Here is a 23,039-nt window from a genome sequence, read left to right on the forward strand (position 1 = left end):
AACAAGAGGAATGAATACTGAACCGGTTTTACACTCATAAGGGACATATGAGGCCCATGCATCATAATAAAGGACATCAACATTATTCATTTTTTTTCTCCTCACCATATTTCTCGGAAGCGAATTCAGTTTGCACATTGGGAAGCTTCGACTTGTGATGCTTCAGGACCACAGACAGCGATTTTTCAGTATCCAGTGGTCAAACATACACTCGTGCTTGGATGTTTGACAATTTTCAAATTTCAATAGTGGTGGACACAATATCCCAAGCCCACACACCCATATGGAACATAACTGTTGAGTTACCATGTCTTACCTCCCCGGAAGTGTGTCTCCTGTCAGGGAGCACCAGAGTGTTGGCGTGGCTGCCTGGAACGATGGTGGAGCCAATACTCATTCTGGGTCCAACTAACATGTAGCGTTTGTCTCCTGATCTGTACTGGATGCTGTGACACAGTGTGCCATCATAATTGGTTTCTTGCAGATATTTGGAAGTGTACTCGGTGGATTTGGAGCACTGCATGGCGATCAGCACGATTATGCTGATGACAAAAAGGAGCGACACCGAGCCCAAAGTGATCATCAGGTAAAAAGTCACATTGTCCTCCTCGTCCACCGTGGCCGCACTTTTCACATCGGAAGCCGCAAAAGCCTCTTTGGGCTCCACGAGTTTGACCGTCACCGTAGCTGTCGCCGAGAGCGACACGTTGCCGTTGTCTTTGACCAGGATGAGCAGGCAATGCTCGGCCTCGTCCGTCTCTGTCAAGGAGCGAAGTGTTCTGATTTGGCCCGTGTAGCGGTCCAAAGAAAACAGACTGTGGTCGCTGACTCGCTGCAGCGAAAAGAGCAACCAGCCATTATAGCCGATGTCGGCGTCGTAGGCTCGGACTTTTGTCACCAAGTCTCCCGCTTTGATGTTGCGGGGAATCTCCTCCACACCTTGGGCAGAACCGTTGGAGCTGACCGGATACAGGATGACTGGAGCGTTGTCGTTCTGATCCAGAATGAACACCTTCACTGTCACGTTGCTGCTCAGGGGAGGATTCCCACCATCCCTGGCCACCACTTGGAACTGGAAACTTTTCAGCGTCTCAAAGTCAAAACTTTTCAGTGCTGAAATTTGTCCATTTTCAGAGTTAATGCTGAGAAACGATGTCATTGTTTTGTGTTCATCCCCATTTCTCACAACATCAAACGATATCACAGCATTAGAACCCTCATCACTATCGTGAGCGCTGACTGAAAACAAAAAGGCCCCTGCAACATTGTTCTCGTTGATGTAGAAAGTATAGACATTACTTGAAAACTTTGGACTGTTATCATTTACATCTGATACAGTCACACTTATTGTTTTGTGTGAGGAGAGAGGCGGCTCACCAGCATCCTCTGCAACTATTGTGACATCATACTTGGACTGATGTTCTCGATCCATATGAGATTTGGTGATAAGCGAGAACATATTATCTTGTAAGGAGGGTGTTAGCATGAAAGGTATGTGCCCCATGACATGACACGTGACCTTTCCATTGACACCTGAGTCCTTATCATTCACACTTATCAATGCGACAGTGGTCCCAGGTTTGGAGTCCTCTGCAATAGCGCTTGAAAATGAAGTTACTTCAATTTCAGGTCTGTTGTCATTTAAATCGACAATAGTTATTATGACACTTTTCTCTGTTTCTAGGGGCACTGGTCCTTGATCAGATGCTTTAATATCTATTTCATACTTGTCTTTTGCTTCAAAATCTATTGGACCTTTAACTGTAATTTCTCCAGTAATTGTATCAACATCAAAAACTTTGCGTAATTTACTATTAACATTATTACCAAAGGAGTACACCACCTCGCCATTGAGACCGTCATCTGAATCTGTTGCGTTTACTTGCAAAATAGTTGAGCCGATTGGCGCATTTTCCCTTAGCACTGCAGAATATGACTCTGAGGTAAACACTGGCATGTTGTCATTTACATCTAAGACATTAATTAAAATCTCCGTGCTTCCTGATCTCGCGGGTTTACCACCATCGAGTGCTGTCAGCAGCAGTTTATGACTCTCAGCACTTTCTTTGTCCAGCGCCTTATGCAAATACAAAACCGGGATTTTCCCGTCTTCCCCTCGGTCTTTAACCTCCAAACGAAAATGCTCATTTTGACTGATTTTGTACGAGTGAACCGAATACGCGTCGCTGTCTGGGTCGTGGGCGCTCTGCAGCTGAAAACGCGCACCAGGCAAAGCAGATTCCGATATCTCCAAACGCGTCTGATTGTTGGGGAAGGTGGGGGTGTGGTCATTTACGTCCAAAATCTCAATGGCGACGTAATGGACCTCCAATGGGTTTTCCACAACGATCTTAATGTTGACGACACACGGGCTGATTCGCTCACAAACCTCCTCTCTGTCTATTTTCCTCTTCACCCGTAACATGCCATTGTTTGTTAGTACAAACAGAGGCTCGGTGGTCCCGGAAACGACCCGGAAACCTCGAGCGTTTAGTCCACTCAAATCCAACCCCAAATCTTTTGCAACATTTCCAACAAGGGCGTTATCCATGCCTTCCTCGGGAATAGAGTACCGCAGCTGCGCCGTGGTGAAAATAAACGTGAAATCCAAACAAAAGATGACAACCAGCAAGCGCTGCGTCCATGGCGCGCGTGATCGTTGAGACATACTGGACCGGTTATTAACCCAAACTGGAGTCCAAGCGAAGGAAACAATAGGATAAATTGGGGATGAAGCAAAAGGCAAAAACCAAACACGCAATATTGACGATGCGAACTGGCAACGAGGTGAAAAAACGCCTCGAAGTGCAAGTGCACACTCACGCGCAAGCGCAGTAAACCAAACCGCTGACGCTTTACACCAAAACTTGACTCACCAGCAGTGACACCAAGCGACAGAACTCAACAATGCATATACACACATTTAAAAAAAAACAGTGAAAGAAATATTCCCAAAAAATAGGCGTGATATTTTTAAAGAGTCGAACCTGCTCGTTGCTGTCGATGTCAAAACACTTGTCACAGCTTCTGTTCCAAGAATAGAATAAAGGCATCTGTCCCGCCTTCACCTGGCGTCGCTCACTTGATTCAATTGTAAACATAGACATTCGCCGGCAACGCCACGTGACCCGAATTACCGAAAGTGTACGAATAAGAAACAAACCCCAAAACATGTTCTATAAACAAAACAAAACAAAATTCAAATTTAATATGCGCTTTCCTATATTGCTCAACTATATAATGTACCTAATTGAGTTCCGAACGGGATTAAGCACAACATATTTTCGGCTGATTGTAGATATAAATCGTTTTTTGGGGGTATCTTAAAAACTACCCAACCACTTTATAATCAAGCACTTATAGCACGATAATTGTGTTAGTCACAATCTAAGGACATGGTTGGAAGCATGGGACATATTTTCGCCGTAATCATGGTAATAATACAATATCAAATGAAGAAGCGAAATCTATAGCAGCTTTCATATGACAAACTTGGGGCGGGCTTCAGCACCACGAATAGCACCACCTCCGCTGAGTTTTCCAAAACACGACTTTAAATTCCACCACAACCTGAACAAGCTAACCAGGATAAAAGTGTCACAATTTTTGCATGCAATGTCAGAAAATATGTTGAACTGGTTGAAAATCAATTCAGCAAGTTTTGCATTTGATAGTGGCATATTTCTTCAAATTTATAATTAAATGTCATACGTTAATGAGCCTTACCTCGCCGGAAGTGTGTCTCCTGTCAGGGAGCACCAGCGTGTTGGCGTGGCTGCCTGGGACTATGGTAGAGCCGATACTCATTCGGGGTCCCACTAACATGTAGCGTTTGTCTCCCGATCTATACTGGATGCTGTGACACAGTGTGCCATCATAATTGGTTTCTTGCAGATATTTGGACGTGTACTCGGTGGATTTGGAGCACTGCATTGCGATCAGCACGATGATGCTGATGACGAAAAGGAGTGACACCGACCCCAAAGTGATCATGAGGTAAAAAGTCACATTGTCCTCCTCATCCACCGTGGCTGCACTTTTCACGTCGGAAGCCGCAAAAGCCTCTTTGGGCTCCACGAGTTTGACGGTCACGGTAGCCGTCGCAGAGAGTGACACGTTGCCATTGTCTTTGACCAGGACGAGCAGGCGATGCTCTGCCTCGTCTGTCTCCGTCAAGGAGCGAAGTGTTCTGATCTGGCCCGTGTAGCGGTCCAAAGAAAACAGGCTGTGGTCGCTGACTTGCTGCAGCGAAAAGAGCAACCAGCCGTTGTAGCCGATGTCGGCATCGTAGGCTCGAACTTTGGTCACCAAGTCTCCCGCTTTGATGTTGCGGGGAATCTCCTCCACACCTTGGGCAGAACCGTTGGAGCTGACTGGATACAGGATGACGGGAGCATTGTCGTTCTGATCCAGAATGAAAACCTTGACTGTCACGTTGCTGCTCAGTGGAGGACTCCCACCATCCCTGGCCACCACTTGGAACTGGAAACTTTTCAGCGTCTCAAAGTCAAAACTTTTTAAAGCTGAGATCTGTCCATTTTCACTATTTATACTTAAAAATGAAGACAGTGTGTGATCATTTCTGAGAATGTGATATGAAATGACAGCATTCTCATTGTCATCCGGATCAAAGGCTTTGACAGAAAAGATGGCGGCGCCTGCATCGTTGCCCTCAGTGACATAGAAAGTGTAAGGACTGGATGAAAACTCAGGACTGTTATCGTTCACGTCTGAAATGAAAACACTGATTGTCTTTTGAGACGAGAGTGCAGGTTGACCGGCATCTCTTGCAGCTACTGTTATATCATAGTGGGACCTTTTCTCCCTGTCTAAAGGTGATTTGGTCACTAAAGAAAACATTTTGTCTTGTAATGATGGTGACAAAGTAAAAGGAACATCCTCATTTATGGAGCAAAGAACTTTTCCATTTAGACCAGAGTCCAAGTCATTCACATTGATTAGAGCAACTGTAGTCCCAGGCCTGGAATCTTCAGGAATGGAACTGGAAAATGACGTGACTTCAATCTCAGGTGCATTGTCATTGACATCAATTACCTTGATGAGGACACTTTTTTCTGTTGTTAATTGGAGGGAACCTTTATCTGATGCTTGGATTTCAATCTCATATTTATCTTTTTCTTCAAAGTCAATAATTCCTTTCACCGTTATTGCACCTGTCAAATGATTAATTTCAAAAAGATTTAATAATCTGTGACTCACACTGTTGCTAAATGCATAAACAATCTCACCATTTGGACCTTCGTCTAAATCAGTTGCATTTACTTGAACAACAGTTGTGCCTACAGGAGCATTTTCATAGAGTGTCACGGAATATCCATCTGACGAGAAAACAGGCGAGTTATCATTACTGTCTAATATATTTATTAAAATATTAACATCGCCTGTTTTGGGAGGTTTTCCACCATCGAGTGCAGTTAACACTAATGAATGACTTCCGGCTTCCTCCCTGTCCAAATGTTTTTGCACAATCAATATTGGAATTTTTTCATTGTCTCCTTTATCTTTAATTTCTAAACGGAAATGATCATTTGCGCTAAGTTTATACTGCTGGACAGAGAAAGGACCGCTGTCTGCATCTCGTGCCGCTTTGAGTGGAATTCGCATTCCAGGTTGCACGGACTCATGAATGTCCAACGTCTTTATTTCCACGGAGAAACTGGGGGAATGGTCATTTATATCCACGACTTCCACGGCAACATAATGCACCTCCAGGGGGTGTTCTAGCACCGTTTTCAAATTAATTACACATGCAGTGCTTCGCTCGCATACCTCCTCCCGGTCAATTTTCTTGCTTACGTACAAGATACCGTCATTCTCCCCGAGGTGGAAAAGAGGCTCCGTCGCGCTCGAAACAATCCGATATTTGCGTTCTTTCAAAGTGCCCTTGTCTAATCCCAAATCCTTTGCAACATTTCCGACAATAGTTCCTTCTTTGATTTCCTCGGGGACTGAATATCTCAACTGAGCCGAGGTGACACGCCACAAAAGCACAGCAACCAGGCAGCAGACCCACTGCATTTGCGCGCTCCTCGCCGCGCATCCTCTTTGTTCCATGATGAAACACAACTACGTTACGGGCCGCGTGTTGCTGATACACTACTGCATTGTAGTGAGGCAAGAGTCCTTCAAAAATATTACAAGATGCCAAAAAATGCAGGTCAAACGCAGCAGCGATCGAATCAGTCAGCTCACACAACTGCGACTACAATGACGAGGAGGAACCTGAAGGCAGCAGACTAACCACCACTTTTATCATCACAGCGACACCCTGTGTTGACATTACTTCCTACAAGTATATAATTGTTTCAATGAATAGACGTAGTACAAAAGTCCATCTAAATGTAAACCAAATATATTGAGGAAATACCGCACAGTCTAGCCCGGTTTGGCTGTTATCAGGCAGACAGAAGAACAATATCATTAAGTTCAAAACTATAAAGACTATAGAAATGTCTGATGGAATGTGGCGTCTATCTAATAAAGTGATGTACGTAGGTGCATTCCGAAAATAAATCGTCCGTCTGTATTTCTCTGTATAAATGTGCGGCAGCAAGTGCCTCTACGGATCCAGAACCATGGACAGCGGACGGGACGTGTAGCACAAGTGGGCACAACTGCAGGAGGGCATTGAGGTTCTCTCATTTCTTTTTTAGTTCCACCCTCGGAAAGTAAGGAGACCCAGTTAGTCAATGTACGTAGTAAATAAATGATCTGCCAAATGTTTAGTTTTCATTTTCATTTGAAAGGTTTAGTATTATTTTGCATTATAACGACTTGCTAATATCATACATGCAGGCAATCTGCAAACAACTGGCCAAAATGAGGAGCATGCCCTTACATCAGCCATACCACCATCCATTATCTAGACCGCCAATTCTGTTCAGGGTCAAAAAGACCTACTACTACCCATCCCAGCTGCCTTGAGGCAAAAGTCAAACTCAACACTGGACTGGTCAACATTCAGTCGCAGGACATATATAGAGACAGACAATAAATCACGCAATCACTGAGAGGGAGTTAAACCTACGCTACCTGTTTAAAGTCAGGGAACTACACTAAATCAATCAGTGACTCCACTTGAACAATTTTGAATTACTGAATCACATTTAAGGGAATAAGGCACCCGTCACTGAAACAAAGCCCTGAAAACGACTGCTGTAAATGAACAAAAAAAAAAAAAGGTGTGTGACCTTGGGCATATATTAAGATAATGAATGGGAAATTAGGTTATTAAACTTTGCAGATGGTCATTAAGTAGCATCGTCAGGTGGAATATGAGACAACACATTGCAAAAAAGGTACAACACAAGCACAAGTTAGCATGGATCTCAAATAATGCTCTTATTAAAAAGAGACTAAGTGCAATCAATTTAAAAATGCAGACAAAATGCACACAATGTGTGTGTCTTAAAACAGATAGGCTATCAAACAGGACACATTCAACATCAATATCAGCAACAATAAAATGAAACGACAATTGTTCTACAGACAATTTAAAATAATTTGTGTATGCTGCTCGTGCAGAAAAGCCACAATCATTTAAAAAATTGTCTTACCCCACCAGAAGTGTTTCTCCTGTCAGGGAGCACCAGCGTGTTGGCGTGGCTGCCCGGGACTATGGTAGAGCCGATACTCATTCGGGGTCCAACTAACATGTAGCGTTTGTCTCCCGATCTGTACTGGATGCTGTGACACAGTGTGCCATCATAATTGGCTTCCTGCAGATATTTGGAAGTGTACTCAGTGGATTTGGAGCACTGCATAGCAATCAGCACCACGATGCTGATGACAAAAAGGAGCGAGACCGAGCCCAAAGTGATCATCAGGTAAAAAGTCACATTGTCCTCCTCGTCCACCGTGGCTACACTTTTCACGTCGGAAGCCGCAAAAGCCTCTTTGGGCTCCACGAGTTTGACGGTCACGGTAGCCGTCGCCGAGAGCGATACGTTGCCATTGTCTTTGACCAGGACGAGCAGACGGTGCTCAGCCTCGTCCGTCTCTGTCAAGGAGCGAAGTGTTCTGACCTGGCCCGTATAACGGTCCAAAGAAAACAGACTGTGGTCGCTGACTTGCTGCAGCGAAAAGAGCAACCAGCCGTTATAGCCAATGTCGGCGTCGTAGGCTCGGACTTTGGTCACCAAGTCTCCCGCTTTGATGTTGCGGGGAATCTCCTCCACACCTTGGGCAGAACCGTTGGAGTTGACCGGATACAGGATGACGGGAGCATTGTCGTTTTGATCCAGAATGAACACCTTCACTGTCACATTGCTGCTCAGTGGAGGACTCCCACCATCCGTGGCCACCACTTGAAACTGGAAACTTTTCAACGTTTCAAAGTCAAAGCTTTTGAGGGCTGAGATCTGTCCATTTTCACTATTTATACTTAAAAATGAAGACAGCGTGTGATCATTTCTGAGAATGTGATATGAAATGACAGCATTCTCATTGTCATCCTGATCAAAGGCTTTGACAGAAAAGATGGCGGCGCCTGCATCGTTGCCCTCGGTGACATAGAAAGTGTAAGGACTGGATGAAAACTCGGGACTGTTATCGTTCACATCTGAAATGAAAACACTGATTGTCTTTTGGGACGAGAGTGCAGGTTGACCGGCATCTCTTGCAACTATTGTTATATCATAGTGGGACCTTTTCTCCCTGTCTAAAGGTGATTTGGTCACTAAAGAAAACATTTTGTCTTGTAATGACGGTGACAAAGTAAAAGGAACATCCTCATTTAAGGAGCAAATTACTTTTCCATTGAGGCCAGAATCAAAATCGTTCACACTAATGAGAGCAACTGTTGTTCCAGGTCTGGAATCTTCAGGAATGGAACTGGAAAATGACGTCACCTCAATTTCAGGTGCATTGTCATTGACATCAATTATCTTGATGAGGACACTTTTTTCTGTTGTTAATGGGGGGGAACCTTTATCTGAAGCTTGAATTTCAATTTCATATGTCTCCCTCTCTTCGTAGTCTATCAGACCAGTGACAATTATCTCCCCCGTTGAGCGGTTAATGTCAAAGATTTTAAACAAAGTATTACTCACACTGTCACCAAAAGAGTAAATAACATCTCCGTTTTGACCATCATCCAAATCAGTTGCATTTACTTGTACCACTGTGGTGCCCACTGGAGCATTTTCCTGGAGCATCACAGAATATGTATCATGGGAAAAAACAGGAGTATTATCATTAACATCTAACACGGTTATTGAAATATTCATATGTCCAGATTTCGGGGGGTTTCCTCCATCAATAGCAGTCAGCACCAGGGAGTGGCTTCTTGCCGCTTCCCTATCCAATGATTTTTGCAACACTAATACAGGTATTTTACCATCTTGTCCTTTGTCTTTGACATCCAAACGAAAATGATCGTTTTCACTCAGTTTATAATTTTGCACGGAAAACGGGCCACTATCAAGATCACGTGACGGTTTCAGCTGAAAGCGAGCTCCGGGCAAGACAGACTCAGAAATGTCCATTTTTCTCTCCTTCTCTTGGAAACTCGGAGCGTGGTCATTTACATCCAGCACGTCCACTCCCACGTAGTGGACCTCGAGTGGGTTTTCCAGCACAGTTTTCAAATTAATCAAACACGTCGTGCTCTGTGCACACACCTCCTCTCTGTCAATTAGTCGGCTTACATATAGGTTGCCATCATCCGGATTCACGTGAAAAAGAGGCACAGCGTCGCTAGAAACGACGCGATATTTCCTTTCTTTCAGCGTGACTTTATCCAGTCCAAGATCTTTGGCTATATTTCCGACCATTGTTCCTTCAATGAGCCCCTCAGAAATGGAATATCTCAAATTTGCAGAGGCCAAGCCGCACAAAATCGCAGAGGCCACATAGCGGGCTAAAAAGCATCGCCCGCTCCCCGACACGCACCTCCTTTGTCCCATGACTACTCACAAAAATACTCGCAAGAAAAACACAGCAAGGCGGCTGTAGAACACACTGCTTCGATGAACGGCAATGTTCATTCTCTTCCTGCAACTGCAGATGTGAAAGCAAGTTGAATATTTCCAGAATGAGCCGCAAGCTGCCGAGATGAACCCGACGGAATGAGACAACGAGGGGTTGATAAAATTGATGACGAAACGCCCATGCGCGCAGAATTGTAGTTACACTGACGCCACGCGACCGAAAATTTCCCTACACTGTACGGGAATATTGGTTAGAGGCTTTTTTTTTTTTTTTTTTTTTAAATCAAAATACAGCACGCACATAAAAACTCCAGGTGCAAAAGCCCAAAACAACGTGGATTATAGTCCACACTGTGCTGATTTGAAATTACGGAGCAAAACATTCGAGAAGGCCAAACAAAAACGTTCATAAAATAATTACCACCGCCTGTGAATCCGATTGTCCATCCCTATCATATAATCGACATATATAGGCTATGAAATGACTTTCAACTTTTCACTGCCTCTCGGGTAGCATATACCGTAATTTTCATTGCCTAAAAAAGATTATTAGGCCTCATGATAACGCTTGTTAACAAGATTCAAGTACATCATATACAACAATTATTTCTCACTTGTTCTCAGTACCCACATGTCCTCGTGGTCTTTAAATTATGTCAAAGTAAATTAAAATACAATTTTTTCTAATGAATGATAAAATAAACTTTTATATAATATAACGTATTTCTATTTTGCCATTTGATGTACCTCTTACAATGAATTCTGAAAGCAGTCACCATGAAGAAACTGGGAATAAAAAAAGTTCTATAAAAAATGTCAAAATCGCGCATAATACATAACCGGACTCAAACTAAGTGCATGTGCATGCACAGAGGGAAAAAGAATAACAAGACATGAGATTTTTAAAAGTGCAATCGACACTTTTACTGCCAAGGTGCATGCTAATGTGCACACTGCATGTGCGTCTATGTAAATAAAGGTGTATTCCTCAAATAAATTGTACACTGTACAAAGATCCACATTTTTAAACACCCGAGTTGTATTTAGGCCCCGCCGGGATGGTTCTGAATTGCAAACTCATGTGATGATGGTAAACTGCAGGACATTTCCGGTGCAGGCTGTCAGGATCCTGAACTCTCTTCCCCCTTCTGCATAGCATCCTGTACTTATTTCTTGTTTTATTTGTTTATTTATTATTTATTCATCACTCTTATTTATTCATTGATTGTGCCTTCTTGTTTTATTTTTCTTGTGTTGTTTACTTGTATGTACATTGTGAACTATGTCTTATCACCGTGGGATAGTGGGAACATAATTTCGATCTCTTTGTGTGTCTTGGCATGTGAAGAAATTGACAATAAAGCAGACTTTGATTTTGACATATCTTTCAAAATAAAGGTGTTAGGGTTTTTCAGATTATCCTTATCATATGATTATGTTGGAATGCAACCGGTAATGAATAAGATCCTACACAAGGTCGTAAAACACCCCCTGATATGTTTTGACTAGAGCACAAGGGCTTCTTATTCAGCCTACTCTTACCCCCACTCTGTTTCTCTTAATAAATATGCCCTTGCAGGAGGGAGAGTTTTAGACTTCACTCCTTCAACGTGTGAGCTCTCCACCTGCAGGTGTCTAAAAGGACTTATTTGTCTCCCGTGTGGTTCTTGCAAAATAAGTTGGAGTGAGCGAATCTCTAACAAAAGTTTTTTTTTTTTCAAATTAAAGGCTCTGAGACGGAAAATCCATGTACGTAATCACCATACTCGACTCTACCGCAAGATAGTCAAACACTTAAAGCACCGACAACACAAATCTGTCTGACTGTGTTAATCACAACATATGATGACAGGGTTTCAAACTATATTCTCACCATAATATAAAAAATCAGGGGAATAATACAATATCAAATGAAGACACGCAACCTATAGCAGCTTTCAAATTGTTGTCCTTGCTCCCAAGGCACATGTTGTGTTTCGTAAGTTAACACATACACACAGGCAAGCATTCTCACAAAACAACTGAGTTATTATGCTGTACCTCGGCAGAAGTAAAGTCAGTATTTTTCAATGCATACAAATACGAAATCACTGAGCTCCAGCAGGACGACACGAGGGGAAGGGGTGGGGGTCAGGACCACGGATAGCACCACTCCCGCTGAGTTTAACCAAAACACAACTTCAAATTCGACCACAACCTAAAGATGCTAACCAGGATCAAAGTGTCACAATTTTTGCATGCAATGTCAGAAAATATGCCGAATTGGATAATCAGTAATCAATTCAGCAATTTTTGCATTTGATAGTGGCATATATCCTCATATTCATAATAAAAAGTCAGACATTAATGAGCCTTACCTCCCCGGAAGTGTGTCTCTTGTCAGGGAGCACCAGCGTGTTGGCGTGGCTGCCTGGGACTATGGTAGAGCCGATACTCATTCGGGGTCCAACTAACATGTAACGTTTGTCCCCAGATCTGTACTGGATGCTGTGACACAGCGTGCCATCATAATTGGTTTCTTGCAGATATTTGGAAGTGTACTCGGTGGATTTGGAGCACTGCATGGCGATCAGCACGATGATGCTGATGACGAAAAGGAGCGACACCGAACCCAAAGTGATCATGAGGTAAAAAGTCACATTGTCCTCCTCGTCCACCGTGGCCGCACTTTTCACGTCGGAAGCCGCAAAAGCCTCTTTTGGCTCCACGAGTTTGACGGTCACGGTAGCCGTCGCCGAGAGCGACACGTTGCCATTGTCTTTGACCAGGACGAGCAGGCGATGCTCGGCCTCGTCCGTCTCCGTCAAGGAGCGAAGTGTTCTGATCTGGCCCGTGTAGCGGTCCAAAGAAAACAGACTGTGGTCGCTGACTCGCTGCAGCGAAAAGAGCAACCAGCCATTATAGCCGATGTCAGCATCGTAGGCTCGGACTTTGGTCACCAAGTCTCCCGCTTTGATGTTGCGGGGAATCTCCTCCACACCTTGGGCAGAACCGTTGGAGCTGACTGGATACAGGATGACTGGAGCGTTGTCATTCTGATCCAGAATGAACACCTTGACTGTCACGTTGCTGCTCAGTGGAGGACTCCCACCATCCGTGGCCACCACTTGAAACTGGAAACTTTTCAACGTTTCAAAGTCAAAGCTTTTGAGGGCTGAGATCTGTCCATTTTCACTATTTATACTTAAAAATGAAGACAGCGTGTGATCATTTCTGAGAATGTGATATGAAATGACAGCATTCTCATTGTCATCCTGATCAAAGGCTTTGACAGAAAAGATGGCGGCGCCTGCATTGTTGCCCTCTGTGACATAGAAAGTGTAAGGACTGGATGAAAACTCAGGACTGTTATCGTTCACGTCTGAAATGAAAACACTGATTGTCTTTTGAGACGAGAGTGCAGGTTGACCGGCATCTCTTGCAACTACTGTTATATCATAGTGGGACCTTTTCTCCCTGTCTAAAGGTGATTTGGTCACTAAAGAAAACATTTTGTCTTGTAATGACGGTGACAAAGTAAAAAGAACATCCTCATTTATGGAGCAAAGAACTTTCCCATTAAGGCCAGAATCTAAGTCAGTCACACTTATTAGAGCAACTGTAGTCCCAGGCCTGGAATCTTCAGGGATAGAACTGGAAAATGACGTCACTTCAATCTCAGGTGCATTGTCATTGATGTCAAGTACTTTGATGATAATGCTTTTTTCGGTCGTCAGTGGGACAAAACCTTTATCTGATGCTTGGATTTCAATTTGAAACATGTCATTCTCCTCATAGTCTATAGGACCTTTCACAACAATTTCACCTGTTTGTGTGATATCAAATAAATCCATACTATTTTGACTCATACTATTGCTGAAAGAATAAATTACTTCTCCATTTGATCCTTCATCTAAATCAGTTGCATTCACTTGTATGACAGTTGTTCCTATTGGAGCATTTTCATTGAGCATTACAGAATAAACATCTTTAGAGAAAACGGGTGCATTATCATTAACGTCTAACACATTAATTAAAACATTCATTTCACCCGTTTGAGGAGGTTTTCCCCCATCTATTGCCATTAACACTAGCGTAAGGTACCCAGTTGTCTCCCTATCTAATGTTTTTTTAACCACCAATATGGGGATTTTGCCATCTTTCCCTCGATCTTTAACTTCTAAACCAAAATAATTATTCTCACTGAGTTTATAATGCTGAACAGAAAACTGACCACTGTCTCCATCCTGAGAAGCTTTCATCTGAAACCTTGCTCCTGGCAACACCGATTCATAAATATCTAGCTTTGTTTCTTCTTCGGGAAAACTGGGAGAATGGTCGTTTACATCCAAAACTTCCACCCCAACATAGTGGACCTCAAGTGGGTTTTCGAGCACGGTTTTTAAGTTGATCAAACACGTACTGCTTTGCGGGCACTCCTTTTCCCTGTCGATCTTCCTGCTGACGTAAAGGACGCCGTCGGTCTGACTCACGTGGAAAAGAGGCTCCCCAGTACTTGAAACAATCCGAAATTTGCGCTCTTTCAGTGCATTTCTATCCAATCCGAGGTCTTTTGCAACATTCCCAACCACGGTTCCTCCATTGACCTCCTCGGAGATGGAGTATCGTAATTGCGCCGAAGTCACGCTGCACAAAAGCACCGCAGCGGCGTACCAGAGAAAACAGCGGCTCACCCAATCCTGCGCGCCCCTTTGTTCCATGCTGATGCGAAAAAATATCACTGCAGGTCCATTCTAAGAAAATCCGTTGCCCTTAAGTAAACTAAAAAATTTTAGCGCATCAAATTCGTCTTCCACTAAGCCAACTGCCTGAGAAATGAGGACAGCAAGACAATTGACACCGTTGAGGCAGCCACAGTGATCATGTCAGCGCGAATGTTACCAAGAGGTGGTGGGCAGAACAACCACTCACCATAAGTCACGTGAACATGCAATGTGTACGTGTCCTCACACTGACACCCAGAGGCCAAATTTTATATTACGGAACAGGCGAGGCAGGTGATCTGTTTCCATTTACGGCATGCAAAACAAAGCTTCAAGTTAAACCAAAGCTGTCCAAATACAAGCTTTGTTTCCCGTTATACGGTCCTCGAAGGAAGCAAAGACATCCTTGACTTCAGTAGCAAACAAAACCGGTCCATCCTACATTGCACTCGTGTGGCCTATATAGGTTGAAATTCATCTTTGCCTTCCTCCGTGATGCAGATAAAAAAAACATATGCTGGCAAAACCACGTGACTTTTATTGTCTGACATCCGTGATGGGAAAAGTTACCCAACTATATGAAGAAGAAGTATATGAGGACAAATAGCACAACCATAGCAGTATTTTAACATTTATTTGCTATAAACTGTTTTCATATTTTATTCCCAATATTTATTTTTTTGATAAGAACTAACATTTTCATGTTTCAGCACCAACGACAGCGACATTTCGAATTATTTGGACAGACATTATCACCTGTTTTGTCCATCCATCCATCCATCCATCCATCCATCCATCCATCCATCCATCCATCCATCCATCCATCCATCCATCCATCCATCCATCCATCCATTATCTGTACCACTTGCGCCCACGGGGGTCGTGGGTGAGCTGGAGCCTATATGTGAGTTATAAGGTTATAAATTTGAAATGGTAGGAACCATTTTTTATGGAAAGCAAATCTTCTGGACAAGAGTTACCATATCAGCAAACTACAATGTAGATAACTGAGTTGCAGACCAAGTCTGTATTATTGCTCTTTTCACACAAATAGAATCACTGACCACTGGCATAACATCAGCACCACGGATAGCGCCCAACTCTCAGACAGTTTAAGGGAAACAACACCCCAGTTAAACAAAGGCTATCTATACTTCCATCAAAACCCAAACATGACCACCAGGATCAGAAAAATCACAACTTTGGCAGTGTCAGAATGTGCCAAATTAGTTACAATTCAATAAAGCAACTTGCATTTAAACGTGGGATCGATTTTCACATTTGTAATAAAATGTAATATGTTAATGAGCCTTACCTCGCCAGAAGTGTGTCTCCTGTCAGGGAGCACCAGAGTGTTGGCGTGGCTGCCCGGTACTACGGTGGAGCCGATACTCATTCGGGGTCCAACTAACATGTAGCGTTTGTCTCCCGATCTGTACTGGATGCTGTGACACAGTGTGCCATCATAATTGGTTTCTTGCAGATATTTGGAAGTGTACTCGGTGGATTTGGAGCACTGCATGGCAATCAGCACGATGATGCTGATGACAAAAAGGAGCGACACCGCGCCCAAAGTGATCATCAGGTAAAAAGTCACATTGTCCTCCTCGTCCACCGTGGCCGCACTTTTCACGTCGGAAGCCGCAAAAGCCTCTTTGGGCTCCACGAGTTTAACGGTCACCGTAGCCGTCGCAGAGAGCGATACGTTGCCATTGTCTTTGACCAGGATGAGCAAGTGGTGCTCAGCCTCGTCCGTCTCCGTCAAGGAGCGAAGTGTTCTGATCTGGCCCGTGTAGCGGTCCAAAGAAAACACACTGTGGTCGCTGACTTGCTGCAGCGAAAAGAGCAACCAGCCATTATAGCCGATGTCGGCGTCGTAGGCTCGGACTTTGGTCACCAAGTCTCCCGCTTTGATGTTGCGGGGAATCTCCTCCACACCTTGGGCAGAACCGTTGGAGCTGACTGGATAAAGGATGACTGGAGCGTTGTCGTTCTGATCCAGAATGAACACCTTCACTGTAACGTTGCTGCTCAGGGGAGGACTCCCACCATCCGTGGCCACCACTTGGAACTGGAAACTTTTCAATGTCTCAAAGTCAAAACTTTTCAGTGCCATTACTTCCCCGGTTTCTGGGTTGATGTTCAGAAATGAAAACAATTTAGAGTCTGCACTTCCCTCTCTGACAATATGATAAGAAATGAGAGCATTGTCAGCTTCATCCTTATCAGAAGCTTTCACTGAAAACACAGAGCCTCCTGGTGTGTTGTTTTCAGTAATATAAAATGTATAAGGGCTGGATGAAAATTCTGGACTGTTGTCATTTACATCTGACACGACAACAGTTATGGTCTTTTCGGTTGAGAACACTGGCTCGTTTGTGTCCTTTGCGGTGATGGTGACCTCATATCGAGAAATATGCTCCCGATCCAGTTGGGATTTTGTGACTACAGAGTACATGTTTTCTTGTAAAGATGGCGATAAAGTAAAAGGAACGTCTTGTTTGATGGCACACAGCACTTTGCCATTAATTCCAGAGTCTAAGTCACTGACACTAATCAGAGCTACAGTGGTTCCTATCTTTGCATCCTCTTTTATGGAATTAGAAAAAGACGTCACCTCTATTTCGGGCGCATTATCATTTACATCATTGACAGTTATCAAGACACTCTTATCAGCTGTCAAAGGAACTGTTCCTTTATCAGATGCATGTATATCAATCTCATAGCTTTTGCTGTCCTCAAAATCAAGGTGGCCTATCACTTTAATTTCACCTGTGCTTGAGTCAATACTGAAAAGCTCCATCACTTTTAAATCCACCTCCTTACCAAATGAATAGACTATTTCACCATTCGCGCCTTGGTCCATATCTGTCGCATTTACTTGAATCACGACAGTGCCAACTGGCACGTTTTCATTCAGGGAGGCAGAATAAACCTCCTTGTCAAACACAGGAGAGTTATCATTCACATCGAGGACATCTACCGTTAATTCTATGGAGCCTGATTTGGGGGGCTTCCCCCCGTCTACTGCTGTCAGACGCAGACGTTGTCTCCCTGTTGTCTCTCTGTCCAACTGCTTGAGCAGGACTAGAAATGGCACTTTACGGTCCTCGCCTCTGTCTTTTACCTCAATGCGAAAATATTCATTTTGACTGAGTTTGTATTGCTGAATGGAAAACTGGCCCACATCGGGGTCTCGTGCCGCTTGGAGCTGGAACCGAGCTCCAGGCATAGCTGACTCATATATTTCAAACTGTTTTTCTTTTTCCAGAAAAACAGGCGAGTGGTCGTTGATGTCTAATATTTCCACGGAAACATAGTGCACCTCTAGTGGATTTTCAAGCACTGTTTTCAGGTTGATCACACACGGGCTGATGCGTTCACACGCCTCCTCTCTGTCTATCCTCCTCGCCACATACAAGATGCCATCGTCCTGGTTCACCTCCACAAAGGGCTCAGCTGTTCCGGCCACGATGCGGTATCCTCGCCCTTTAAGCGCGCCCTTATCCAGCCCCAAATCCTTCGCTATGTTCCCGACCACAGTTCCCTGTTGAACCTCCTCTGATATGGAATATCTGAGCTGTGCACTTGCTCCATTGCACAGAATAAGCACCAAAGACAGCCACCAGCGTCGCTCCCTCCTACCTCCGCATCGTCTTTGTTCCATGCCGTGCAGATGACAAATTATTATCCTTCTGATTTGCTATGTCCAACAAAAGACACGTGCGTGCTTATTCTAAATAAGCCACAAAAATATAACTAAGCAGTTCCAGTAAAAGGCTTTGAGAATAAAAATTGCAATCGGTAATTTCGACACTGCACCGCACAGGAAGCATTCGAGAAATAACACAAACGAGGTGGTTGGCTCTGAAAAGGGACCGTGACGTAAAGTAGTTCAAGACGCTAAATTGTATTGGGCTCGGCTGACCCCTACTGTCGAATAAACGTAACATGCTATCATACTATCATGAATAACGCGTCTCAAGCAAAAAGCTTTAAATGCAGTTTTCTGCAGGAGTACACACAGCACTTCCGCTCAAAATGAACGAGTCAATTTGGAAACTACACAAACAGACAGAGGGAGACAAACGATAAGACAGCAAATGAAACCGCATTCAATTTTTCCTAATCGGGTGGTAGCAGCAAAACACTAATGTACCCACGCATGCAATATAAGAGGCCAACAAGGAAATACTGTAGTTGAGGGGAAACGAGTCTGTTCTTTTTGTGTAAATCCGCAAAAGGAAAAACACATTTTCATTTACAATCAACTTGCATGTAAACTTTTGAACCATTTCTCATTAGGCTGCAAGTACTGCTTATCAAACAAGTTATATCCTCCACATTCTTCCATCTAGAGATTCTACATCTCTGATTACAACAAAAAATATATGTATATAATAGAGTTCAGCACTATATGCAAATCAGGAGTCAACTCATTGAGGAAACACATTTGCATTTATGCCACTGTCTAATCATGTTAATTTTACCAACAGGCATCCATAACTCTATGAAGAGCATGACCGAGCGGATTTATAGCTATCCAAAAAGCAATGAAGCAATGCCATAAAAAACGCTGCAAGTGAAAAAAAACTTACCTCGCCAGAAGTATGTCTCCTGTCAGGGAGCACCAGCGTGTTGGCGTGGCTGCCCGGTACTATGGTGGAGCCGATACTCATTCGGGGTCCAACTAACATGTAGCGTTTGTCTCCCGATCTGTACTGGATGCTGTGACACAGCGTGCCATCATAATTGGTTTCTTGCAGATATTTGGAAGTGTACTCGGTGGATTTGGAGCACTGCATGGCGATCAGCACCACAATGCTGATGACAAAAAGGAGCGACACCGAGCCCAAAGTGATCATGAGGTAAAAAGTCACATTGTCCTCCTCGTCCACCGTGGCCGTACTTTTTACGTCAGAAGCTGCAAAAGCCTCTTTGGGTTCCACGAGTTTGACGGTCACAGTAGCCGTCGCCGAGAGCGACACGTTGCCGTTGTCTTTGACCAGGACGACCAGGCGATGCTCGGCCTCGTCCGTCTCCGTCAAGGAGCGAAGTGTTCTTATCTGGCCCGTGTAGCGGTCCAAAGAAAACAGACTGTGGTCACTGACTTGCTGCAGCGAAAAGAGCAACCAGCCGTTATAGCCGATGTCGGCGTCGTAGGCTCGAACTTTGGTCACCAAGTCTCCCGCTTTGATGTTGCGGGGAATCTCCTCCACACCTTGGGCAGAACCGTTGGAGCTGACTGGATACAGGATGACTGGAGCGTTATCGTTCTGATCCAAAATGAACACCTTGACTGTCACGTTGCTGCTCAGTGGAGGACTTCCACCATCTCGGGCCACCACTTGGAACTGGAAACTTTTCAGCGTTTCAAAGTCAAAACTTTTTAGGGCCGAGATCTGTCCATTTTCACTATTTATACTTAAAAATGAAGACAGCATGTTATCATTTCTGAGAATGTGATATGAAACGACAGCATTCTCATTGTCATCTTGATCAAAGGCTTTTACAGAAAAGATGGCGGTGCCTGCATTGTTGCCCTCAGTGACATAGAAAGTGTAAGGATTGAATGAAAACTCGGGACTGTTATCGTTCACATCTGAAATGAAAACACTGATTGTCTTTTGAGACGAGAGTGCAGGTTGACCGGCATCTCTTGCAACGACTGTTATATCATAGTGGGACCTTTTCTCCCTGTCTAAAAGTGATTTGGTCACCAAAGAAAACATTTTGTCTTGTAATGACGGTGACAAACTAAAAGGAACATCCTCATTTATGGAGCAAATTACTTTCCCATTAAGGCCAGAATCCAAGTCATTCACACTGATTAGAGCCACTGTAGTCCCAGGTCTGGAATCTTCAGGAATGGAACTGGAAAATGACGTCACTTCAATCTCAGGTGCATTGTCATTGACATCAACTATCTTGACGATAACACTTTTTTCTGTAGTTAGAGGAACAGGGCCTTTATCTGATGCTTGTATTTCAATTTCAAACATGTCATTCTCCTCATAGTCTATAGGACCTTTTACAACAATCTCACCAGTATTTACCACAATTTCAAATAAATGTATTATATTTTGATTGTTCTTGCTAAAAGAATAAACCACTTCTCCATTTGGGCCTTCATCTAAATCAGTTGCATTCACTTTTATAACTGCTGTTCCTATTGGGGCATTTTCATTGAGCATTACAGAATAAACATCTTTAGAGAAAATCGGTGCATTATCATTAACGTCCAACACGTTTATTGAAATATTCATTTCACCTGTTTTTGGAGGTTTACCTCCATCCACCGCAGTTAATATTAATGAATGATATCCTGTTGTTTCACTGTCTAGAGATTTTTTAACAACCAGTATGGGAATTTTTCCATCTTTTCCTTTGTCTTTAACTTCCAAACGAAAATGATCATTGTCACTCAGTTTATATTGCTGAACAGAAAACTGACCAGTGTCTCCATCCTTAGAAGCCGGCAGTTGGAATCTTGCACCAGGCAACACTGACTCTGAAATATCTAGCTTTGTTTCTTCTTCGGGAAAACTGGGAGAATGGTCGTTTACATCCAAAACTTCCACTCCAACATAGTGGACCTCAAGTGGATTTTCGAGCACGGTTTTTAAGTTGATCAAACATGTACTGCTTTGCGGGCACTCCTTTTCCCTGTCGATCTTCCTGCTGACGTAAAGGACGCCGTCGGTCTGATTCGCATGAAAAAGAGGCTCCGTAGTACTTGAAACAATCCGATACCTGCGCTCTTTCAGCGTATTTCTATCCAATCCGAGGTCTTTTGCCACATTCCCAACCACAGTTCCTCCATCGACCTCCTCGGAGATGGAGTATCGTAATTGCGCCGAAGTCACGCTGCACAAAAGCACCGCAGCCACGCACCAGAGAAAACAGCGTCTCACCCAATCCTGCGCGCCTCTTTGTTCCATGCTGATGCAAAAAAACATCACTGCAGGTCCATTCTAAGAAAATCAGTTGCCCTTGAGTAAGTAAACTACAAATTTGTAGTGCATAAAAATATTCTTCCACTAAGCCAACTGCCTGAGAAATAAGGACAGCGAGGCAATTGACACTGAATAGGCAGACACAGAGATCAGCCAGCGCGAATGTTATCAAGAGGTGGTGGGCAGAACAGCAGTTTCCTACGTGAAGTCACGTGATCAACAAAATCGTACGTGTCCTCACACTGACACCTGGCGACTCAATACCACACTGCAGAACAGGAGGCCAAACGAGAATATTAAAGATGCAGCAAAGTTCTGATACACTACAACGATGCAAAACATTCTGCAGTGTACACACGTGACTTCAAAATTAAAAAATGTCAGTTCCTTCCTCCATCCTATTTTCATGTATTCTTAATTTAACGTGACAATATTTATCTGATTTGTCGCTTTATTGTATTCATAATGCATGAGAAACATATGGCAGTGCTGATTTAAAATGACATAATACAAAATACTTAGACAAATCTTACATATTCAACCTGTGAATCATTCAAAATCAAGAGTAGAACTAAACTTTTTTTTTAAAATTCCTTCCCTCGCCATATGAGATGTGATTTTAACATCTATTCTGCTGGATCCTGTTAGCAAGAAAATAAACCTAATTATTTGTCCCTTAATTTTTTATCAAAAATGTTACGGCTCATTTCAATGTTAAGTATACACAATAGTGAACATGTGAAGCAAGTACTAGAACTGTAAATAAAAGACTCACACCACAAGTCAAGTCAATATTGTACTTTGCAAACAAATTGAAAATCACTAAGCACAAGCAGGACTTCAGCACTGGTATGGCTTCAGCACCACGGTTAGCACCACTCCCTCTGAGCGTTTAACCAACACTACTTACTACTTATGTCCTTTGAACGCCACCACAACTTGAACATGCTAATCGGGATAAAAATGACACAACTTTGGCATGCAATGTCCATCCATCCATCTTCTATACTGCTTGACCCCACGGCAGTCACCGGCAGGCTGGAGCCTTTCCCAGCAGTCATCGAGTGTTAGGCGGGGACACCCTGAAGCAGTTGCCAACCAATCACAGGGCACACAGAGACAAACAAATATTCGCACACACACTCGCACCTATGGGCAATTTGGAGTGATCAAACAGCTTATCAAGCATGTTTTTGGGATGTAGAAGGAAACCAGAAAAGACACGGAGGCCCGGGGAGAACATGCAATGTCCATACAGAAAGGGCCGGAGGTGAAATCAAACTCGCAACCTCTGAACTGTGAGGTGGATGCGCTCACCAGTGCACCACCCAGCCGCATGCAATGTCAGAAAATGTTATTTGGGTTACATTTCAATCAACCAACTTTTGCATTTTAATGTGGCATATTCGCTCATAGTCATAATAAAATGT

At 43.5% G+C, this 23,039-nt stretch overlaps 1 protein-coding gene across 17 annotated transcripts in view; it reads right to left on the minus strand.

Moving 5' to 3' along the window:
* The window catches only part of LOC148404390 (protocadherin alpha-C2-like), a 135,679-nt gene that overhangs the window by 82,212 nt on the left and 30,428 nt on the right, over positions 1 to 23,039 (minus strand). For 2 of the 17 annotated variants that reach the window (XM_088380775.1, XM_088380784.1), the window contains exon 1: positions 317 to 2,806. The exons of 9 other annotated variants lie outside the window; for them this stretch is intronic. In XM_088380775.1, the coding sequence (XP_088236901.1) occupies positions 317 to 2,668 (2,352 nt within the window). In that variant the 5' untranslated portion in view covers positions 2,669 to 2,806. Of the gene's footprint in view, positions 1 to 316; positions 2,807 to 3,726; positions 6,231 to 7,577; positions 10,021 to 12,307; positions 15,086 to 15,968; positions 18,486 to 19,251; positions 21,775 to 23,039 lie in introns of those variants that run through there. 6 more of the 17 variants (XM_088380694.1, XM_088380716.1, XM_088380731.1 and 3 more) reach the window with 6 other exon arrangements.

This window comes from Syngnathus floridae, chromosome 1 (genome assembly GCF_059516105.1).
Source record: "Syngnathus floridae isolate MCC-2025c chromosome 1, RoL_Sflo_1.0, whole genome shotgun sequence".
Taxonomy (NCBI): domain Eukaryota; kingdom Metazoa; phylum Chordata; class Actinopteri; order Syngnathiformes; family Syngnathidae; genus Syngnathus; species Syngnathus floridae.